Source organism: Carassius carassius, chromosome 2 (genome assembly GCF_963082965.1).
Source record: "Carassius carassius chromosome 2, fCarCar2.1, whole genome shotgun sequence".
NCBI classification, from domain to species: domain Eukaryota; kingdom Metazoa; phylum Chordata; class Actinopteri; order Cypriniformes; family Cyprinidae; genus Carassius; species Carassius carassius.
This window is the reverse complement of record NC_081756.1, coordinates 22,494,999-22,518,652: the sequence shown is the minus strand read 5'-3', so window position 1 is coordinate 22,518,652 and position 23,654 is coordinate 22,494,999. Positions and strand designations below refer to the sequence as shown.

Sequence of the window (23,654 nt, the reverse complement as noted above, 5' to 3'; positions counted from 1 at the left end):
GGTCATTTTGTATTGAAATCGTGTGTTGTTGATGCCTTTTTTACAGTTATAGCACCACCTAAGGTCCGATTACCATGAAACTTTGCATGCTTGTTCAGAGTAATCTGACACGTTTTCACCAAGTTTCGTAAAGTTTTGAGTTTTCGTTTAGGTTTTATAGGCTTTTAGGTATTTTGGCCACACCCCTTTTCTAAATTAACCTGTTATAGCTATCCAAGGGACAAAATTCAACATTTTTTTGATAATTATTGATCTAGAGTGTCCAGAGAATTGTTCCATAGTGGTTTGATCAAGATTAAGCTAAAAACCTAGGACTAGTTTGCAAAAGTAAGTTTTAAACTTATTTATGAATATTTAATGAATGATTTGATTGACAGCATTAGGCCCAGAGGCAGAGTTGTTCAGAATGAGGAGATCTATCATATGATATAAAGATCTAGTTTTTGTGGGAATATATGAGTATTTTCAACCAATTAGAGTCCATTTACCATAAAAATCTGGTGTTTTGAGATTTTTTTCTACTGTTATAGCGCCACCTATGGTCCGATCTCCATGAAACTTGGCATGCTTGTTAAGAGTCATGTGCTTCATGTTTTCACCAAGTTTCTTAAAGTTTTGAGTTTTCGTTTAGGTTTTATAGGCTTTTGAGTATATTTTGCCACGCCCCTTTTAAAAATGACCCAGTTATAGCTAACCAAATGACAAAATTCAAATTTTTTTTAATAATTATTGATCCAGAGAGTCCAGAGAATATCACTGCAGTGGTTTGGTTCTGATTGGGCGAAAAACCTAGGACTAGTTCGCAAAAGTAGGTTTTTAACATCTTTGCGAATATTTAATGAATGGTTTGATTGAAAGCAATGGTTCTTGAGGCAAAGTTGTTCAGCATGAGCAGATCTATGAAATATGCATTTTTTGATGATAAGTGTAACACCACATGATTATATAGCCATAAAACTCGTTAGCGCCAACTAGTGGCCGATTTGTTTCAAAATTCTTACAGACCTCTAGGGCCATGAGTCGAACATGCCCATCGAGTTTCGTTCCGATTGGCCTCCGTTAACCTTGTCTAATTGGTGCTCAAAGTTCATTGGCCGATTGCGGCCATGCTTTTTGAGATACGCCAGTGTCCTGGATACACATGACACCTTGGACCAAGACACTGCATACCAATTTTCAAGTCAATCGGACTAACTCAGGTGGTTAAAGCCTGTTTTAGGTTTTTTTCATGTTAAAGCACCACCATGTGGCCAATCGCCGCATTTTTTTTTACTGTGACCCCAGACTGAACTCCTATACATGTGTACCCAGTTTGGTGAAGATATCTCATTGACTTCTGGAGTTATAGCTATTTTAGTAAAATAGGCTCCTCCCACAACGTTAATTTTGCGCCTCCTAGCGACCGCGAATGGAACTGGTTTGGTTCCGATGGGGCAAAAAACCACAGACTAGTTCACAAATGTAGGTTTTAAACAAAATTCAAAATGGCGGAAAAATTTGCATACCGGAAATGAAACCGGATATACATTTTGATCTTCAGGTGTCCAGCTTTCCATTGATATAAGACTCTTGAGCCTACGACACACGGTCTAGGAGTTATGACCAGTTTCGCGCTTTTGGTTGCTATAGCGCCACCTATGGGCCAATCGGGGTCATACTCTCTGAACCTCTCCTCGATTTTTGTACTACCATCTGGCAAAGTTTCAAGGTTCCAGCTCTTACGGTTTGGGCTGCACAACGCGTTTTAGCGGAGAAGAAAAATAATAAAAATCAGTACAATTACAATAGGGTTTCAGCACTTCGTGCTTGAACCCCTAATAATAATAATAATAATAATAATAATAAAAATCCTAACAATTACAATAGGGTTTCAGCACTGCGTGCTTGAACCCCTAATAATAAAAATACATTACTTACACAGCTGAGCTTATCAGTATTCTTACTGATACCACCCAAAATAATAATAATAATAATAATAAATATAGCTGCAAGCAGCAATTATGGGGCCAAGCACTGCAGCGGCAAATTTAGGAGCTAAGCATGGCATGGAGCATCACACAAAGTCCAACAATGAGCAATTAAACCAATTTTAGGATGATTGTAATTGAAATGGCTGAAAAATCATCACTTTTGACCAACAGGTGGCACTGTTATCAAATAATTTTGGTGTGTTCTGTGTGAGATGACAATAACACAAACAAAGTTTGGTGTCAATATGATAAAGCATTGCAAAGATACAACTTGAAGTGTCATTCTGGCATCATGAATCGAATTCGTCGCTGTGGTATACGAATATAGTTTTGTCTATCGACACGAAATCCATAACATTTTGTCATCACAGTCTGAAGATCATTTGATTCAACGTTACGGTTAATGAGGAGTTCGAAAAAGAAGCTTTTCAACATAAATCAATATGGCGGACCGGACGTTCAGCTTAATCTGACATATGTGGTATCTATGTTGTCGGAATGAGCCAGGGAATATTTTGAGACTAGTTTCATTACAATAGGCTAAAGCATTAAAAAGTTATTAGCATTTTTAAAAGTGTAATTATTCATGGTTAATGAATGGTTTATTACTCTTGACCAATAGGTAGCGCTGTTACCAAATTTATGTGGCATGGTCAGTTTGAGGTGTGGATGACACATACAAAGTTTGGTGCAAATATTTCAAAGCATTGCAGAGATACAGCCTCAAATGCATTTTGGTACCCTTCCAGCTAATTCGTTGATGCGCTAAATGAGAACCGTTTCGTATATCGACACGAAATCCATAACTTCTTGCCAGCATGGTCTGAAGATGATCCACGTCAAATTTGGTGAAAATCGGACTAGCGGTCTAGGAGGAGTTCGAAAAAGTAGGTTTGTAACATTTATCAAAATGGCGGACAGGAAGTATGGCCAATTTTCGCATAATTGGTATCGATGCTCTCGGCATGACCCAGAGAATATAGGGAGATGATTTTCATTTAAATAGTCTAATTTACTCAAAAGTTATTAGCATTTTTTAGATATTTTATTATAACTTTTGACCACAAGGTGGTGCCGCCACCAAACTTTTTGAGTACCTTCAGGGCATGGAGCTGAACATTTTTGTTATTATTTTCGTAAAGATACGGTAATGCGTTATACAACTTTTATACAACTTTTATACAAATTATACAACTTTCCCGCAATCGGTTCTATGGGCTGCCATAGACTTGCGGCGGAAGAAGAAGAAGAAGAATAACGCCAACGATTACAATAGGTGCCTACGCACCTTCGGTGCTTGGCCCCTAATAATAAAATAAAAAATAAAATAAATGCATTGTAAAACAGCAGAATTTCTAAAATTTAAACCATGGTAAATTTCTTGATAAAAAAAATGAGAGTAATGGACTCTGTAGACACCAATTGTTTCATTGAACTGCTCCATTTACACATCAAACCCATTTCGATCAAACTGTTAGAAAACAATAAAAGTGAATTACATTACTGGACAACATGGATTAATTTAGGCTGATGAAACACAGGCCAACTTTGAACAATGTAGCCAGGCCGTCAACGAGCAACCAGGTGAGACAGAGCCCATGACCGATCTAAAGTATCCAGTTAGAAATTTGTTACCCATTCTCAATGGGAAAGTGCCTAAACATTACACACACACAAAAAAGTTGCCCGTGTCTTATGAATAGTTTTTGTCTTGCTCTGTATTTTACATTAAAACCACATCATACACAGGAAAAAAAATAAATAAATAATAATCTCAACACAAATACATCAAGACACAAAAAACAGCGCTCTGTCCCAGTCTGCAAATATATGTTTGAAATTAAAACTCATTAACCAAGTTTGTAGGGAAAGGAAAATAAAGGGAAAATGTATTAAATGTATCAAATTATTAGTGAGAAAACCAAGTTTGTCGATTAGAAAAGAAAGACCGACACAAATAAGTGAGGTGGTTTGTTGTGCCTGAAAAAATTAACATGTTCAAGTAACTACTGACTAGAATAATCTCTGTGCCGTCTGTGCGTTCAAACCTCAGCACCGAAATGAACGAGTGGGGTCTTTAGATCTATACTGGGAACATTATAGCAGTTTTCATTTAAAAGACGAGTGAGGGTTTTCCGAATGAAGAAAGTTCATAGAACTGCATAAATTCTATATTTGTGGTTCGGCTGAGCCACAGTAGCGTAGTGCCCCTCCTGCTGGACAGACAGCGCTGAAGGTTCACGTCTGAAGGGGGTTGTCCTCTTTGCTGAAAGGCTGAGTGGAACCAGGCTTCACCCAGGACAGCCCAGACACTGGCAGTCCTTTGCTATAATCCTCCGGCCGCCGCTATAACAAACAAAAAGAACACCACTGGTCACAAGCACCAAGGGTGTAGTTAATATCCTCACGATAATGCACATTTTAGCCAACCCACAAGCACATAGACTAGAAAAAGACAACAGGAAATAGAAAAGGAAAAGAAACACTGTTCCACAAAAAAAAGCTCATGATTTAAAATGAGGCATGCATTAGATACCAAGAAGAAGCCAGTTTTTACTTGATTGCGGGGAGCAGTCAGGAGAGCGTCACACACTCACTTTATGTGCAAACATCTTCTCTTTTGCCTCTTCATGCACTGCTGGATTCCACGGAGAAAAGCTACAAACAGAAAACAAACATCAGATGCAGAAAAATGAGCTGAAGTCCAGTCTGATGACTCCACGCTGAACTTTTAACCCCACTGAACTAAAACTCCTGGTTTAATTTTCACAAATGAATTCAAGTTTCAAAAAGCAAGGCTACATTTACACAAAGGCTTAATGCACAAATCAAATCTTTTGCCCATGTCCGATTTTTATATTGGCTGTTTACATTCACACAAACATCCTAAATCTGTGTTTACATTTACATGCTCTTTTCAGTAAAATCACTCCTGTGATTGGTAGTACATCTCCAGCATGTGCGTTCAGATCAGGATTGGCAGGTTTTCAAAACAAAACCTGCCCAATTACTTCTCAAAACTAGCTCAAATCGCGTTTCGTTCCGGGAGATAAAATACACATTTTTTGGCGGGGTTCCCTTGGTAAAATTAGCATTTTAGCATTTAGTATTTTTCGGACTATAAGTCGCATCAGTCCAAAAATACATCATGACGAGAAAAAAAACATAAGTCGCACCGGACTATAAGTCGCATTTATTTAGACCCAAGAACCAAGAGAAAACATTACCGTCTACAGCCGCGAGAGGGTGCTCTATGCTGCTCAGTGGTAGACTACAGGAGCACTGAGCAGCATAGAGCGCCCTCTCGTGGCTGTAGACGGTAATGTTTTCTGTTAGTTCATTTATCTTGGTTCATGTCAGATTAATTTTGATAAATAAGTCGCACGTGACAATAAGTCACAGGACCAGCCAAACTATGAAAAAAAAAGTGCGACTTATAGTCCAAAAAATACGGTATTTGTATTGGGGTCGCTTCGACTTGCCGACATGAAAAATAACTGCAGACTTGGCAACACTCGACCTGAACCAGTGTTGCCAAGTCCGCGGTTGTTTTTCATGTCCGCGGGTTGAAGCGACCCCAATACCATGGGGTGATGTTTAGCCCCTAAAATGCGAAATCTTACTGAGGCAGCCCTGCCAAAAAAACTTGTAATTTAACCCTGGGACGCAAAGGGGAACCTCCTGGAAAAGCGATTGGACTAGTTTTGGACGAGTTTTGAGAAGCAAGGATTTGTTTTGAAAACCTGGCAACCCTGATCTGAACGCATGTGTATGTACTTCTAATCACAGGAGCGCCTTTACTGATGAGATGCACAGCACTTTTTGCACAGCCCTAACACAGACACACCACAAAGCCAAATCTATAATATGAGAAGAGAGAGAAAAAAAAAACGACAACCTTTCTTTGAGGGTAAATGCATCTCACACCTGCGGTGACTTGGACTTTGCACTTGGATGTAGGTACAATATCAGATAAGTATATGATTTAAAACCACATTTTTAAGTGGCTCAGAATGGATACAAAATATAAAAAATAAAAATAGATTGTGTTTGAAGTGTACAATTTGTGTCAGATGTGAGTTCAGATTAATTTTTTTTGGTCCCTTTAACGAATTAAAACTCCATGATCACGGGAAGGAGGAGGCGGGAACCGGCGGACAATCAAATATAAACTTTAATTACAAAATAAAGACAAAACAGCGCGTCAGACCCTCGCGGACGACTGACGCGCACAAATAAAAACCAAACAACAACTAAAAGCAAGGCCTGGTCCTCTCATCCTTCACTGTCATCGCTCCGGTTTTATATCCCTCCATCTCCTCCGTGGGACTCGAGACCGGTATATATATATATATATATATTTCCAATCACTCCACCGGCCTCGCTCCTGTTCCCACGTCTCTCGGCCCCGCCCCACTCGTCACAGTCCCCATGTAAATACAGCCTATAAGGCCATTTTACACGGCGCGCAAAGTGAAAAAGCACGGCGAATTACTGCTGAATGGTGCCTTTTACACAGAGTGCAAAACTATTGATCACTTTCTGCTAATTCTCACCTGCCCGCTAGTTGGTGCGGAACAACAATGCATTTTTCCTCAGATATGCATCTTATATTTGGGAGTTAACATCATCAGCTGCTCAATATACAGCATAAAATTAAGATAAAGTTTGGTTCTACAATAGAAACAAACTTAATGCTAACAAGAATACATCTTAAAATATACACTCACTTATTTGTCATAAACCTCCTTTCACGACTTCACACTTACATATAATAAACAGAGTAAAGGGTTATGCATATTTGGCTTGCTGTCCGGGGAGAGGGCTCCGAGCTCAATACTTACTCCCGAGTCAGGGTACTCCCCCTGTCCAGAGAGAGGGGTCCAAAGCCTGGACCAAAGAGCCCCATACCTCCAAGGCATGTGATCCAAGCTTAAATTTAATTGGCTGGCCCTTTTCATCGAAGAATGAAAAAAAATTTCACACCACAAATGATCGCGCCTGGTGTGAATAGTGCCATAGGGATCTATTGATTTGATTCAAAAGCGTCATCGCACCGAATTTTACGTTCAGTGTAAAAAGGCTTTAAGGGATCACAACTGTGGAGGAAAACCCCACAATACAACATTTGAGTGCTGTACTTGCCTTATTGCGTAAGGATCATCAAACTTGGGCTGATCAAACAGGTGACTATTGCATAGCTTGACACTGTCTACCACTTTGCTTTTGAAGAGCTGGATGTCTTTGTCATACCTGAACAGAAAGCATTTATATTAGAAAGTAAAAAAACAGTCAAGTGAATAGGATTTCAAAACAAGATCTTAACTACTGGAAGGCACAGCTAAGAGGAAAGCCTTTAAGCACTACATGTCTTCAAATGCACAGGAAGTCAAAAACCTCAGAATAACACAGGCAATGCCTAAGCACATGAGAGAGATATTGTGGTTACTTCATTTCACTGAAGCAAAAGCAACTTCAGTGGCTTTTATTTAGACACTTATTTAATGACGGTCACTGTTATTTAGTGTATGTGCTAGGAAAAAACACAACAAAAAAAAAAAAGCAGATATACAATCTATTACTCACAGCACTGCAGCCTCTGGGTTGAGCGGATCCATGGTGTTGATCTTATAGAAGATTGTGCGGGCATACATAAGGACCTGCCAGATATGGTTATGGTTTCGCCTGTAAATTTAGATCAATTTAAATCAAAAAAAAAAAAGAGCGAGACAGAAGCAGCAGTTGTGAGTGGGGTGGCCTACTCTAGTTCTGCCCCTGCATTAATTGTGTTAAATGTTTTTAACATGTTAAACTGAAAAGAAATTAATCGCATGCATTAACACATACATTTTGATGGCACTAAAAGATTTCAAAAACAACCTTGAGCCCCTTCAAATTTAGATTCCAGGGAGGTAAAGGGCAATACAGTAAGGCGGGATTTTTTATTTTTTTATTTTTTAAAACAGACCTCCATTTGGTGAAAGCTCTTCTCACATCCAGCTCGCCAGAGACCGGGTCCACTAGTGGGTGGAAAACCGGGGTGTCAAAAATGACCCTCTGAAAAAACAAAACAAAAAAACAACATGCATAAACAACAAAAAGAAAATTATGTGTCCCAAACCTTCTGAAAAATTTGTTTCCATAACTCACATTTGTTTGAGAGTTGAGCACAGATATTAAAGTCAATAGATATTTCCATGACTTGTGTATTTAAAAATAAGAAAACAAGCGAGCAGGTAAGAAACTGTGTGATGCAAATAAAATGAACACGCCTCTACTGACTTGATAATGTTGCCAGTAATGTTCTGATTCTAGACACACCCTGATGTCATCACATCATACAGTTACAGAATTAATTCCAGATGGAATGTTGAAATATTTCAATGAAATTTGTAAAGTCTACAGCAAAGTCTGACTTTACTATGGCTAATATAACAGCAGATTAGCCCAAGTGGTACTCACTGCAGAGTCAAATGACATCTAATGGGGTGAAGGGATAGATACAAATTGTGGGAAGGGTTAGTGTGTGGGTGTGGCTGGATATTCTAGCTCCAACCATTAGGCACAAATTATATTCGCTCCTCCTCACTGGACATCTACGGAGGTGAGCAGCCTCTTGATTAGCCAACAGAGGTGAAAGTTTTTTAGTTTTCATAGAAATAAAATTCTACTAGAAAAGTAATTTATCATCAGTGTCTGTGTAGATTTTTTTTTAACAGACATTCACATGACAAACATAATACTGCATCACATTCTCACAGGCAGTAAATGTTCATATAGTGCTATTATTTAAAATAAATAAAAACTTTAAGGTGTATAATGGAAGTATTTCATCTATATCAGTTCCTTTATTTAAAAAAAAAAATAATAATAATAATAAATATACACACACACACACATATATATATATATATATATATACACACACAGTCGTGGCCAAAAGTTTTGAGAATTACAAAAATATTGGAAATTGGAAAAGTTGCTGCTTAAGTTTTTATAATAGCAATTTGCAGATACTCCAGAATGTTATGAAGAGTGATCAGATGAATTGCATAGTCCTTCTTTGCCATGAAAATTAACTTAATCCCAAAAAAACCTTTCCACTGCATTTCATTGCTGTCATTAAAGGACCTGCTGAGATCATTTCAGTAATCGTCTTGTTAACTCAGGTGAGAATGTTGACGAGCACAAGGCTGGAGATCATTATGTCAGGCTGATTGGGTTAGAATGGCAGACTTGACATGTTAAAAGGAGGGTGATGCTTGAAATCATTGTTCTTCCATTGTTAACCATGGTGACCTGCAAAGAAACGTGTGCAGCCATCATTGCGTTGCATAAAAATGGCTTCACAGGCAAGGATATTGTGGCTACTAAGATTGCACCTAAATCAACAATTTATAGGATCTTCAAGGAAAGAGGTTCAATTCTTGTAAAGGCGGCTTCAGGGCATCCAAGAAAGTCCAGCAGGCGCCAGGATCGTCTCCTAAAGAGGATTCAGCTGCGGGATCGTAGTGCCACCAGTGCAGAGCTTGCTCAGGAATGGCAGCAGGCCGTTGTGAGCGCATCTGCACGCACAGTGAGGCCAAGACTTTTGGAAGATGGCCTGGTGTCAAGAAGGGCAGCAAAGAAGCCACTTCTCTCCAAAAAAAACATCAGGGACAGATTGATCTTCTGCAGAAAGTATAGTGAATGGACTGCTGAGGACTGGGGCAAAGTCATGTTCTCTGATAAAGCCCCTTTCCGATTGTTTGGGGCATCTGGAAAAAGGCTTGTCCGGAGAAGAAAAGGTGAGCGCTACCATCAGTCCTGTGTCATGCCAACAGTAAAGCATCCTGACACCATTCATGTGTGGGGTTGCTTCTCATCCAAGGGAGTGGGCTCACTCACAATTCTGCCCAAAAACACAGCCATGAATAAAGAATGGTACCAAAACACCCTCCAACAGCAACTTCTTCCAACAATCCAACAACAGTTTGGTGAAGAACAATGCATTTTCCAGCACGACGGAGCACCGTGCCAGAAGGCAAAAGCATGCCCCGTCGAATTGCAGAGGTCCTGAAAAAGAAGGGCCAACACTGCAAATACTGACTCTTTGCATTAATGTCATGTAATTGTCGATAAAAGCCTTTGAAACGTATGAAGTGCTTGTAATTATATTTCAGTACATCACAGAAACAACTGAAACCAAGATCTAAAAGCAGTTTAGCAGCAAACTTTTTGAAAACTAGTATTTATGTAATTCTCAAAACTTTTGGCCACGACTGTACACACACACACATATATATACATATATATATATATATATATATATATATATATATATATATATATATATACACACACACACGTTCCACTTTCACCACTTGTTTCGGCCTCATGACTCCAATAACTGCTCTGGATCAAGGTGCAGTTCTCTCCATTATCAACAAAATGTCAAGAACATGCATACACCCTCTTGGTTTGATATTTTAAAGCCACAAGTATTCATGTTTCTTATTCTCCAGCTTCATCATAAAATATAATGCGTAAGGTGCTATGCACAGACATTCTTTTCTACTTTGTCACTTTTCCTTTAAATGTTTTATAGCAACCAACCATCACCATGTTAAATCTGGGCTAAAGTTTAATGGTCTAACATTTCAAACAGTTCTAATTCATGGTGTGTGTAGCTTCTACAAAAACTGTAAATGAGTCTACAGAGGAAAAAACAGCAAATTAATGTGGGGAGCCATCACAGCGGGTCATGTATTACTTAATTAATTAATACATGTAGCAAATCATTATTCTTGATGTGTGGAAAGACGTATGGAAACTGTATATTATACTTACAGGACTGTCTCCATCTGGGTAGTTATCAGGAATGTAGACGGTGAACTTAAACACACCATCTTGGTACAAGCCATGTCGAATGAAAATCACACCAAACCACACTGCAATAGAGACAAGACATTGAAGCATACTTAACAGAGAAATTAGCAATGTAGCAAATTAATTAAACTCTTAAGCTCAGTTAATGAACCTTTTCATAATTTAAACTATTTAATGATGCAAAACAAGCACACTACACACAATGACTAATGCTGTGCTCCATTCAAATCCAGGTGTGGGAGTTTTCTATATGTCTGACTTGAGACCATATTGATTTCTGTTGTCCGATGTTTGGTAGCTACATAAAGAAAAAAAATGCCTATCCTTTCATCTCATTAATAGGGTTGGGTACCGAAACATGGTGCCTATGGAACCAGTATGCACCGAACCAAATCAGAACGCAGATTTCGGTGCTGCTTAATGTCTGAGCGATCAACTGAAATATTTGTCCTTAATCTCCGAAATGGAATTTAGAAGCAGGGCATCGCTAGGCCATTGTTAGCGGGGCTATAGTGATTAGCTCCATAAACTGTACACAAATTTGTGATCACCTCAGAGTAAGTCACCTAACTTTATCTGAAAATACTATCGTCATACTTCATCTATCACTGTCTTTCAGCGCGCTCTTCAATCCGCAGACCGCGGCGAAGCAGCGCGAGCAGACTCAAACTGAAGTAGAAAGGACACAAGGTGTGTGTTTATCGATTGATTAGGGTTAGGATTATAATATCTGTATCTGTGCGGTTCTTTTTAATGATTACAGTTTACAAAAGGTCATGAGGGAGCAATCGGTTTCCCCATCTACTCTAAAGTTTTCGTTTCGTTCCCGTCCCATATTTATGGTAAAATTATGCGTCCCCTATCAAATCAATATGTGACGCGATTTGTCTCGTATTTTACAAAGGCAAACACATATTTCAATAAACAAAAAGTATTCTGCACTGTTTATAATACTAATAGCAATTATAATTAAATCAGTTTCACAAGAAGTATTAGAGAAGCTCATTTGCGCATGATTTTGACGTCTTTGTTTATATAGCGACTCTATATAGTCTCCAGAGCGGGTGCTGTTAAAGCCCTTTCACACGAGCGCAGCATGCGGTAAACAAACCTGCACAGTTTAAAACATCTCATATCTGCCCTTTGAACACAAGACTCTCCAGATGTAGGGGTGAATGGGAAAGTTATCAATTCACTGAAGGTGGCAACCCTACGCTCATCACCCCAACGCTGTTTCCTCCAGCGAAAATCTAGCCCTTAAAGGGATAGTTCACCCAAAAATGGAAATTATGTCACTAATGACTCACCCTTATGTCGTTCCAAACCCGTAGGACCTCCATTCATCTTCAGAACACAGTTTAATATATTTTAGATTTAGTCCGAGAGCTTTCTGTCCCTCCATTGAAACTGTGTGTACTAGAGCTGTAATCGGGCCTAACTGACAGGACCAGAGCCCGACAGGTTTCAGCCCGAGCCCGACAAGTACATTTTGATTGACAGCTTTGTAAAAGCCCGAACCCGTTTACAGCCAGACATTATTCAAATGTGCGCACACACACGGCTCTTTTGCCTTCTGTCAAGAATGAGTCATTTATACATGTTTTAACAATTTATTCATAACTAACATAGACTAGACCACTTGGAAGTTGGAATAAAGAAATAAAATAAGTCCTCTGTGACATCGTAACATCTCAGCACTCTTAATAGACATGGTCTATTTATAGGTTAAATGAGCCTAACGCACCAATAAAAACGAGTCATTTAAAAAAAATTCAATTAAGATAAATTTCAAATTAAGATGGGTATTTGGCAATAACGAATAATATAAAGGCTCCGCCGGATTTGCTTCACACTAGCAGATGATATTTAATAAAAGAATAATGCCAACATTAGCGTAAATACTCTGTCCACATTATGCATTTAAGACTCAATGAATATTTAGTTATTTGACAAACCTTTACTCACAGAGATTAGGCTAGGTCTACATGTTTTTGTGGAGGAAAATGATTGAATCCACTGTAAATGGCTTCAGCGCATTCCTGCGCTGACTGATGGTACGTCATTATTCACTCATTATTCTCATCATAAACATGGTCAAAACTTTTCCACACCTCAGACTTTTCTTTAGTTGCTGGTGCAACTATAATCACCATAGGCAAGCCTCCGTTACACCTACTCAGCATCCATTTTCGCATCTTTCTCACGCTAATCGAAACACATAACATGACCGCTCGGTTACCTCGCAAACCAGAGCACGAGCCCGAGCCCCCGTAAGATGATATAAATTAAGCCCGAACCCGTCGGGTCCCAATTGGGTCCCGTCGGGTTCGGGCAAAGATCTTCAGCTCTAGTGTGTACGGTCTACTGTCCATGTTTGTTTTAACTCAGAGGGAGTGTCAGCCACATTAAAAAAAGTTAACAGTTTAAGTCATTTGTGGATTAATGCATATTGGAGACGCGAACCGTTTCAAACGATTAAGTTCGATTTGGTGAACTGGTTCAAGAAGATCCGGTTACATCGAATGATTCATTCGCGAACCGGATATCACTAAACTGCAGTGAACGCGCTCACAACAGACCCACAAGAGAAGACAATGCTGAATAAAGTCATAGTTTTTGCTATGTTTGGATCAAAATGTATTTTCAATGCTTAAAAAAAATTCTAACTGACCCTCTGATGTCACATGGACTACTTTGATGATGTTTTTCTTACCTTTCTGGACATGAACAGTATACCGTTCACACAGCTTCAATGGAGGGACAGAAAGCTCTCAGACTAAATCTAAAATATCTTAAACTGTGTTCAGAAGATAAACGGAGGTCTTACTGGTTTGGAACGACATGAGGGTGAGTCATTAATGATAATTTTCATTTTTCGGTGAACTAATCCTTTAACACATAAAAGCATACTTTATAAAACGATCATGTTGGTATTTTCATTTGAAATTTTAATATTTAATAAAACATATTACAGTGTATGTGGCATACCACAGTCATTTACATAACTGATTGAAAACAGTGACACACAGCGCTCAGTCAATTCACAATTTAGAGATACAGTAGAAATATTATGTGTGGTTTTGCATTTAATATTATTTTGTATTAGCCTTGAGTAAGGGAAGCACAACTCAGGAAATGAGCAGCCGAGGAGCGTGTAAATTGGCACCGGCATCGTAAAAAACCCAATCGATGCCGAACCCTACTCATTAATCATGCACATCTCCCTGAACACCAACATATTTTTGTGACATTGCAATCCCATGCTGACACATTCACAGAAGTTAATTGACTGCACATTCTGTTGCACTTTTCCAAATTCTTTTGGAGTTAAATAGAGTGCAGCATAAGACCATTCTGTGTGAAAGCATCTGTGCCAGACAGAACAGAGTGGAAGAGGAAGGCATGCTTACTTAGTGCTGATCTGTATGAAGGCTGAACATAGATGCCAGGGAGCTTCTGCTTGATCACCAACGTGCTGCAACAGATACATGGTCAAATGCTGCATAAACTTAGGGTGCTGATACACAACTCTGAGACAACTGCTGAATAACAAATGTGATGCATATTCTTTTTTAACTTAGTTTTATAGTCATAATTCTATTCAATCTCAGGTATGATGCGTTTTATAAATCACAGCTTCATTTATTCAACGTTACTTAAAATCCATCAAAATTGTTATTGGCCAAAACCTGTGGAACCTGGACTTCTGCATGGTTCCCGCTGAAAGCAGCAGGGCTTGAAAACGAAAAAAAAAAAATTAAATTGGTTCACTCCGAGCAGAATCGATATTTTAACGTTTCTGTTCTGCGTTCCTCTGATATTATTACCCTTCCGAAACCGGTTCGGGTGGAAGAAATACCAGTTAATAACGTTATTTTTAAAAAACAATATTATTTGCCTAATAATAATAATAATAAATTATAGCGTTTTCTTTACTCAAAAAGAAAAGGAAAAAATAGAGATCTAACGCTTAGTCACAGCCAATAGGCTACAGCATCATCATCTACATTGGCCAAATGTAAGCTACTTAATAAAAAAAATTTCTTAAAAAGACAAAGTATTTTAAAGATATTTAAAAATGTGTGCTGCATTGTTAAAAGAAAAAAAAAAACATTATAAGATTGCGTATTGAGAGTAAAAAAAAAAAAAAAAAAAAACATTATAAGATTGCGTATTGAGAGTAAAAAGAAAAAAAAGGTCACATCGCATTTTATTAGCCCTATTTCTTCCGAAATAATAAAGGCTAAAATGCCTGTAGTCTAAAGCAAAATGTTTAAAAACATTATAAAAACAGTTATTAGTTTAGGCTATAAAAACGTCAATCCAAAAACAAATTAATCTAAGGTGAAGCTGATGCCTACCGCTCTCTTTTGGCACGAATCCAAATGTTTCCATGTTCGTATCTGGATGCTAAAATTTTATTTAATAATGGTAAATGTATAATAAGTAACGCTGTATATGCGTCCAAAAGTTGGACTCCAAATTTCATTCTAAGAATTATTTTGAGGTTAATATAGCAAATGAAAACTGTTCAGCTTCCAGGATATTTGAGAAGCTCCGCTAGGCTATTTTAGTTCCCATCCCTCCACAACAAATCATTTAAATTAACAGTATTTAGGAAAGAACAAGTATTAAAAATATAAGAAGCTATAGCAATATTAACGACAAACTAAAACTAATTAATTTAGGCTAAAACGAAACTGAAACCAGCGGGTCTCTCATTCAACACAAAATCAAAGTTTCCGTATTCGCGATGTATTTGAATGGCAAATGATTATACAAATAGTGTTTATTATAGCCTAATCTTTGTAAACAATTTGTGTCTGCATTATGTCTATTTCTGAATGAAATTTTTTTCTCTCAAAAAAAACGTATAGGCTATACAAGTTCTCTCTCTCTCTTTCACTCTCTCTCTCTATTAGAGCCCGGCCGATATATCGGCCGGCCGATATTATCGGCCGATATAAGCTAATTGCATTTAAATCGGCATCGGCATTTATAACGGCCGATGAAACATGAGAAATAGAGTCTCATGCTTCACTCATGTTATGAGTGTTGCATAGTTTGCCCACCAGAGGGAGCGCTACAGCTCCAGAGTTAACAACAGCGCCAGAAATTCACTACAGAAGAAAGCGATTAGCCAAGCCACGGAGATGTAACTTACTGTTTGACGGTGAGTCTGTCGTTCGTCATGTGAAATGATTGTAGATTTAGTTCATACCCTGTATATAAAAACTGTGTGGTAGTTCTAGCTAACGGTCCTATCATTATCACTTCTAAATATTCTGTAACATCACTTACAGCCGCTAATGCATTGCTATATTAGATTAGCCACAAAGCTAATACCATGTTTATCAGTGGAAGAGCGCGAACGTTAATAGGAGGTCAAACTATAACGTTAGCGTTTAACTTATTCTTATTCTATTGCGGTGTGTTTCCCACATAATGACCGCGTTATTGGGCCTTTCACACAGGACGCGGTATGCACGGCGCTTGCCGCTGAGTTCAGCGTTGCCCTTCAGATACAACGCGATTTGCGCTGCGCTATGGCGTAGGCGGGGTTTTAAAAACGTTTAGCGGGAGCTCTTTCATAGTCTGTTCCTCCTCCTTTCGGTCAGCAGCAAACATGTATCTGTCCCGTTGTAAGAAGCGAGCGATAGCGCTAGTCCTGCTGATGAGAATTAAGAGAGAAGCAAGGAAGAAGAGGCTACCCTCAGGTCCAGAGAACAATTTGGTGAATTCAGGCTGGTTACGTTACTCTAACGCTAATAGCTTCCTTTTTAGCAGTCCCCTTAAATGCTTGCTATTAACTTGTTTGAAGGTGGTTCTTCTCAAAATTGACAGCGGTGTGTTCATGACACTAACGTTAACCATTCAACTTCGAATTGATTCCGTAATCTTCCGGTAATAGTAGGCAAGACGATGTTCTGTGAGAGCAAATATAGTGTAGTTACAGTAACTACAGTAGGTGCGTCAGAAATGATTAAACCAGAGGGGACATGTAAATAAATGTGAGCTGAACAAGCGCTTTTTTTTTTTTTTTTTTTTTATATATTGTTTCAAAGCAGTTTTACAGACATAACAGGAAAATGTTGAAATCATATTGTTAAATATAAGTAGGTAATACCTATTACTTGACAAATAAAAAAAATATATATATATTTCTCATTTTTGCCTATGTAGGAGATCCCAGTTTATTATTAATATAATTCTAATGATGACATGAGTAATGATACATGGTGATATTATTAATACACATGCTTATTCTTTCTCTGTCTCTCTTTCTGCCTACAGATGGCTGAAAAAGGTGAATGCTGTAGCAGCAAAGTGTGGGACTACTTCTGCAAATACTTTAACTTATTAAAAGTAAAAAAAACTTATTATAAAAGTATTATAATTTATTTACAGTACACACACAGACTGTTAAAACCGGCTTCAACTGGAGTAAAGTAAAGTAAAAGTGTTAAATGTTTAAAACCAGACTTTTTTTATCATTAAAAAATGTATACTTTTGATGTGCAATTGTTTAGTCATTGAGACCGTAATCTAAGGCTTTTTTTTTTAACATAGTCCATTCTGGAAAATGGTTTATACAGCCCACATACATAGAACAGGCAGATATTTTGCTATTGAATGTTGTGTAAGTGCAGTTTATAGGAAATGGGTCTAATATCCAGATTATTTTTAAAATTAAAATATCGGCTTATAAATCGGCTCTTTTCGAGTTAATATCGGCATCGGCCCCCAAAAATCCATATCGGTCGGGCTCTACTCTCTCTCTCTATATATATATATATATATACACGCGTAGCGTATTTTAACCATGCAGCAAACCTTTTTAAATATTTTGATAATTTACTGAAAATAAATAAATGACTTTTTAAACCGTTTAACTGATTATTAATCGGTCAAAATTAGCTGATACAGTTTGCTGCATTCATGCACACTCAGAAACCGGTGACTGTGAACGAATCAGCAGAGCTTGTACGAGCTTTTGTCATCGCTTAATCTTTCTTAGACATTTTCAAATGTCAAAATTGGTTAGCGCATCTATTTGTGCATGATGATGTCCAATGCCCCCGGCGAGCAGAGCTTCTCAAAGTTAGGAATAATCAAAGGAGAGCTTGGTCCTCAGTTGGGCAGGAAAGGCTAAGCATGCTGGCGCTTGAGTGTCGAATGCACATGCACCAACACCGAGAAAAAAAGGCCCTTTTTGCGCTGCGTCATCAGGCCTAATTTGGTCTTAATCCGGCCCTGAAGGCGGTTCATTGAGACTTGCCTATGATGAGTTCTCAGCTAAACAGACATTTCACTCGCTGACTTCAGCTTCACATGGAATTCGTGAATGGTTGACAGCAAATTTCAAATATTAAATGGAATGATAAAATAACATTATTAACCGGTTATCGGCCATTTCAAATTTTCGATTCTGTTCGGAACTATAAAATTTTATTTCGTTTCCGTTTCTGTTCCTGTCAAAATTTTGTTCGTTTCCGGTTTTCGTTTTCGTTTCTTGAACCGTTCGGAGCCCTGGAAAGCAGATAAATAAAAAAAATTTAAAAAAATAAAAAAAAGAGCATAACTCACAATTCTGCAAGCAGCGAGTACTCCAGGTAGAAAGGGCCATACGAGGCATGCGTGCCATTGGCAGACTGTGTAGAGGAGGCCGGCGAGGCGGCTTTAGTGATTGGGATGACATTCTTTGGGATGGATGGAAGCTGTTTTTTACCAAATGGAGGACGAGCTGGACTGGATCTCTGCTCCGTTGGACCACCCTGCTCCTCACCGTCAGATCTCTACACAAAAAATTCACACTTGTTCAATGGTTACATTAAATATAGTTGGTTGTAGTCTAATTTTATTATTTATTGGATTATTTAAGTTACATTTTCTGTATACTTTTATTTTTGGACTAATAATAAAGTCAACTAATTGTAGCCTATGTGAGAGAGTCAGTGGTAATATCAATGCGTTCCTATTGGTCAGTGTTAGAGGAGCTCAGCTTAGCCTGACAGTTAGCCTGCTCCGGACCAGGTTAGTTTCCCAACATATGTTGCCCCAGTGACTGAGCTTGAGCTATGGTAATTTTGCTTTATGAAACCAAATCAAGTGAAAATAAGTCAGACTAACTGAAATAAGCCTGGCTTATTTGGTAAGCTTGTTTTATGAAACAGCCCCTTGGACTTGCTGTCATAGCAACAGGTCTGTAAACTTAAACCTGTTCAGGAGCAGGCTTATTTAATGTAAACAGGATTAGATTGCATCTTTTAAAGTGGAACTAATATTTAAAATCTATCCCTGCCAATGCTACTCTATAGGCGGTTTCAACGGCAACAACATAAACAAATGTTACTGCGCATGCGCACTTTTGTGGCCCTAACTTAACTTCCGGTAGACTTCCAAATAGAATCAATAACAACAGCCAAGTCCCCCTAGAGTAGATTTTTTTTTGATAAACAAAATTTGTTTGCTGCGTAAATCAGGTGGACTTAATGAAAATGCAAATTAATTATTTCTGAGCAGGAGATGCATAAAGCGCGAAAAATAGAGGTTTCCCCAGTAACAGCTGTAAACAAAGCAGAGCTACGCTCACAAACGCTGCGTTATCAGGCATATAACATGCAAGTCTTCCTTCAGAAATAGTGATATAAAAACACCCGTGCCTCGTTTTGATATTTAAACATATAAATTTAAGGAAGAATTATTATTATTAAACGTGCAGTACGTAACGTTACTCATGTTTATTCAACGATGCCTTTTTGAAAATCGATCAGTTTTAAAATCGTGGCGAGTCTCCAAAAATAAATAGATGTATGGGAAACACATCCATTTAACTGCATTTGTAGAAGGCACTGCAGCCAGACCGATATACACAACACAGACCGGAAGTTAACTTAGGGCCAGGCGCGTGCGCCCGATGAAACCGTCTATAACAAGAGTCCTCTACTAATCCAGGGACAATCATTTAAAATAATAATTTTAAATGTAATTGGAAAATAATATTATAATGTATAATGTTAATACCACACATCCAGTTTTACTCACTGAAAGATTAGGGATAAAATAATAACTTTAAACTTTAAAATAATTTTATTAGAGTCTTACACACACATGCCGTACAGTTAATCAGAGTCATGCATTAATTTACATGCTGACAGCTATTATGGGAGTGGCTTGCCGCGCAGAAGATGCAGATAACTTGATCTTGACCCATAAGAAACTTTAATGCTTTCACATAACAAATCTGCTTTAAAGATAATATTACATGAATTGCTAATTACAACATTGAACAAAAAAATGCAAAGCCTGTACAAATACTAGTAATCGTGAATATAAAAAAAGTGCACATTTCATTTACTTATTATAACATTTATTTAGTTGTTTCCTTATATAGGTCCAGAAATTTGTCAAGCTTTTTTTTTTTTTTTTTCATCAGGTGTCTTTTTAACTATATGATGTCATCATGTTGCTGTCTTGCCGCCAGCCAATTGCTGCTTTGCTGATCATGGTTTTGATTATCGATACATCTGCCCTTTACAGGGAACACGGGAACGTGCAGTAATCTTAGACAACATAAACCAGATATTTTAATCAAATCCGCTAATTCATCTGAAGAACCAAATTAGCCAGAGATCAGTTACCACGATTAGAAGATCTGAAATCTTTAAAATAATCTCAGATGTATTAAGCGAAGTACGAAGAACGGACCCCAGGTAAAGGACACTGGAATGTTTATGCTAGCAATATCAGAAAGAATCTCACATTTTAAGAGAACTATGCCAACTAAATTCATTAATTTGGAAATGAACCAATAGAAAACATTACCGTCTCCAGCCGCGAGAGGGCGCTCTATGCTGCTCAGTGCTCCTGTAGTCTACACTGAAGACATAGAGAGCCCTCTCGTGGCTGTAGACGGTAATGTTTTCTCTTGGTTCTTGGTTCTAAATAAATGCGACTTATAGTCCAGTGCGACTTATATATGTTTTTTTCCTCATCATGACGTATTTTTGGACTGAAGCGACTTATACTCAGGTGCGACTTATAGTCCGAAAAATACGGTACTGGTGGACTGCCATAATTCACCTTACGACCAGCGTTTGTCGACATGCTCCAAAATGGGTTCATTACTCATTGAGCTCTGGATGGGTGTATGCTTGTTCGCTTTTTGGTGGCATCTGAAGAATTTGCTGTGAGAAACATAATGAGAGAAAGAAAAAGTGCTGATGAGAGCCTGGACATTTGAAAAACACATTAGGCAAACTGATGCTTTATGGCAGCTGGTGGCAATCCAATCCCCACTAACTATGTTGTTGTTGGTGCTAGTGAGAATTTCAGTGACCTATAGTCTAATATAGAAGTTTTCAATCTTTTAGATGACACAGACCCCCAAATACCATCATCCTGAGAGACCCCCACTCTAAAACTTAAAAGGCAGCTATGCATTTGTATATATAAAGATCCAATTTATACTGAACAATCAATATTATAGATGTGTAAAATATTATTTGCAAAATACTTAGTTTTTATTAGGTTACATACTATTGTTTTCCCTTTCTATTTGTAATTATTGTAATAATTTTTTAAAGACTTCTTCTCAAAAGTTTTTAATGGACCCCAAAACCTCTCATCTACAGTTACAGAGTTCCAGACTGCGACCATTTTGTGCGACTAATTTTTGTAAGCGGTTGCACTGGCGCAACCACTGCACTGCCCAACTCATAAGCTCTGCCATTTTGGTTGCATTTGAGAAACATCAAATGGTAAACGAAAGCAAAACTAAACCGCGCTAAATTTCAGCTGAAGGAGCATTTCTCAGCTCGGACCACGATGCAAACAAACATGTCCGAGCTCAGAACAACTTTACTCGGGAGCCAAAGTTGATTTTGCGAAACTGTTACTGTACATTTGCAACATGGTCATACCAAAGCTGGTTGGTTATACAGAAGCAAGACATTATTCAAAGCTGTCAAGCTTTTGCAAAATAAAGAAAACTAATCTCTGCAGTTTCGTTTTCCTTTCTGAAAACTTTGGAACATGTCACAATGACCGTAACTTAGCAATTTTTTTCATTCGTTTTGTTAATCTGTCAATATGATTTAAGTGAAATATATTTAGTGTATATGCCTATATTCCTTTTTATGTAATCCTATAGTTTTTCTGTTTTTTTCTCCATTCACAGAAGCGCTGCAGGTGCATGTGATCTGTTGAATTCATCTGACACTTTCCTCAGATTAACTTCACTCGTTGGCTTAAGCGTCACATTTGCATATGCCGTGCTACTGGTTAAATGCCATTTCAAATTTTCAATTCTGTTTGTAACTACAAAATTTGATTTCGTTTCGGTTTCTGGTTCTGTTCCTGCCAAAATTTCGTTCGTTCCCGGTTTTCGTTTTCGTTCCGTGAACTGGTTCAGAGGCCTGTGCAAGAGTGACTTCTTCCAATGATCCAGGAGCAGTTTGGTGATGATCCGTACATTTTCCAGCATAATGGAGCGCCATGTCACAAAGCAAATTCCTGAGTTTGGGGCCAATAAAAGCCTTTAAAAACTGTTCAGCTTGGTTTTTCAGTATACCATAGAAACATGTGAAGAAATAGTCTACAAATACTGAAGCAGCGAACTTTGCACAACACAAAATGTGTCACTGCCAAAACTTTCGGCCATGACTGTACAAGAATCACAACAATCAATTCTACAGTCATTAATATGTTGACGTTTTGAATAGTCAGATCTAACATTAACTTAGGGCCAAATAATTATCCATAGTTCATATAAAAGTTTAACCAGGGTGAGAGAAAAGATAATGGTAATATTATACAGTGACAGATGTCAACGCCTGAGACACTGGAAGATTGGCCACAACTAGAAACAAGAGCTTCGACTCCGTGTAAGACTTAATTTCTACCTGACACCCACTGCAGGCAGCTTTGTTTGGTGACAGGCAAACTTTAGCGTTTAATGAAGTGCTCTCTAGGTGAAAACACCGCTTTTAAAGCAGAGTTTGAGTTACTGTTACAGTATTTGTAATTGGAGTAGACTAACGTTAACGTTAGCCTTTATTTAGCAAAACCTCCGTAACTAACGGGGTTCCACTTACCGGAGTCAAATAATGTCACCTGGCTGATGACATGTAACACGGTAACTTGTCCGAATGTGAAAGTATGATTTAAACATTTTTATTCATTTTGTACGGTTAACTAAACCACCGTCGACCGTGTTTTCCGATAAATCTCACAAATACCGAACACGTCTCTAACTAACTTGACAGGAAAAGGCGGGACATAAACACAAGTGAGAGACGGTGATTGGCTCTCATTGTGAGTGACAAGCCCTTGACCCTATTAAACGTACAATACAGCAATCCACAAGGTTAAATATCTGCAGGTTAATGTTTAGACAGCAAATATTTGGCACATAACGATCTTTTTAGATGATTAATAATGTGGGAATAACATCAGCCGCAGCGAAAGTGGTTTTAAATCGACCGACAAAAGACTTGCTTCTTTGTCTGCTCAAGTTATGAGCTGAGCGGTTTTAACGGACGCGAGCTTTGGATTTGATCTTACATTACGATATACACGGGCATTTCTACGTTAAACGTTAATAAACATTTAAAGGACTTTGAGAAACTTACCGTGCTGAACTCAGGACATTTCGCATGACTTTTAAAACATGTATCCACCCTCCCCGTCGACGCACTGAACGGAATGTGCTCGCGGTCTGTCATTGGCTTACATTCTATTGGTGCATTTCCTGTTAATCATGTCAAACCAAGGTAGTACGCTCGGATTGGTCCTTTAAATCACGCTTTTATGTGA

General features: G+C 38.1%; 2 protein-coding genes across 5 annotated transcripts in view; both read right to left on the bottom strand.

The window, feature by feature from the left end:
- Window positions 1-23,654, bottom strand: part of LOC132106607 (chromodomain-helicase-DNA-binding protein 9-like) — a 263,046-nt gene that overhangs the window by 70,319 nt on the left and 169,073 nt on the right. The gene's annotated exons all lie outside the window — the stretch shown is intronic.
- Window positions 3,826-23,623, bottom strand: LOC132106590 (AKT-interacting protein-like). 4 transcript variants are annotated; one of them, XM_059512431.1, is made up of 10 exons: window positions 23,471-23,623; window positions 20,922-21,025; window positions 18,426-18,634; window positions 14,249-14,313; window positions 10,800-10,900; window positions 7,939-8,027; window positions 7,557-7,655; window positions 7,116-7,223; window positions 4,568-4,628; window positions 3,826-4,316 (listed from the first exon to the last, which is right to left on the bottom strand). In XM_059512431.1, the coding sequence occupies exons 2-10, from the start codon at window positions 20,961-20,963 to the stop codon at window positions 4,209-4,211; spliced, it is 882 nt and encodes a 293-aa protein (XP_059368414.1). In that variant the 5' UTR covers window positions 20,964-21,025; window positions 23,471-23,623; the 3' UTR covers window positions 3,826-4,208. The 4 variants fall into 4 exon arrangements, with proteins under 4 accessions (XP_059368414.1, XP_059368387.1, XP_059368397.1 ...); XM_059512404.1 differs by lacking the exons at window positions 3,826-4,316; window positions 4,568-4,628 and having other exon boundaries at window positions 6,801-7,223; window positions 20,901-21,025; XM_059512414.1 differs by lacking the exons at window positions 3,826-4,316; window positions 4,568-4,628; window positions 23,471-23,623 and adding an exon at window positions 22,953-23,111 and having other exon boundaries at window positions 6,801-7,223; window positions 20,901-21,025.

Excerpts from the sequence above, each read along its gene's own strand:
- LOC132106590 (XM_059512431.1), bottom strand. The coding sequence starts at position 20,963 with ATGAACCCATTTTGGAGCATGTCGACAAACGCTGGTCGTAAG. Across the intron at positions 18,635-20,921 it reads CGACAAACGCTGGTCGTAAG|AGATCTGACGGTGAGGAGCA; the intron begins GTGAATTATGGC and ends TTTTTTGTGTAG. Across the intron at positions 4,629-7,115 it reads GATGATCCTTACGCAATAAG|CTTTTCTCCGTGGAATCCAG; the intron begins GCAAGTACAGCA and ends TTCTGTTTGTAG.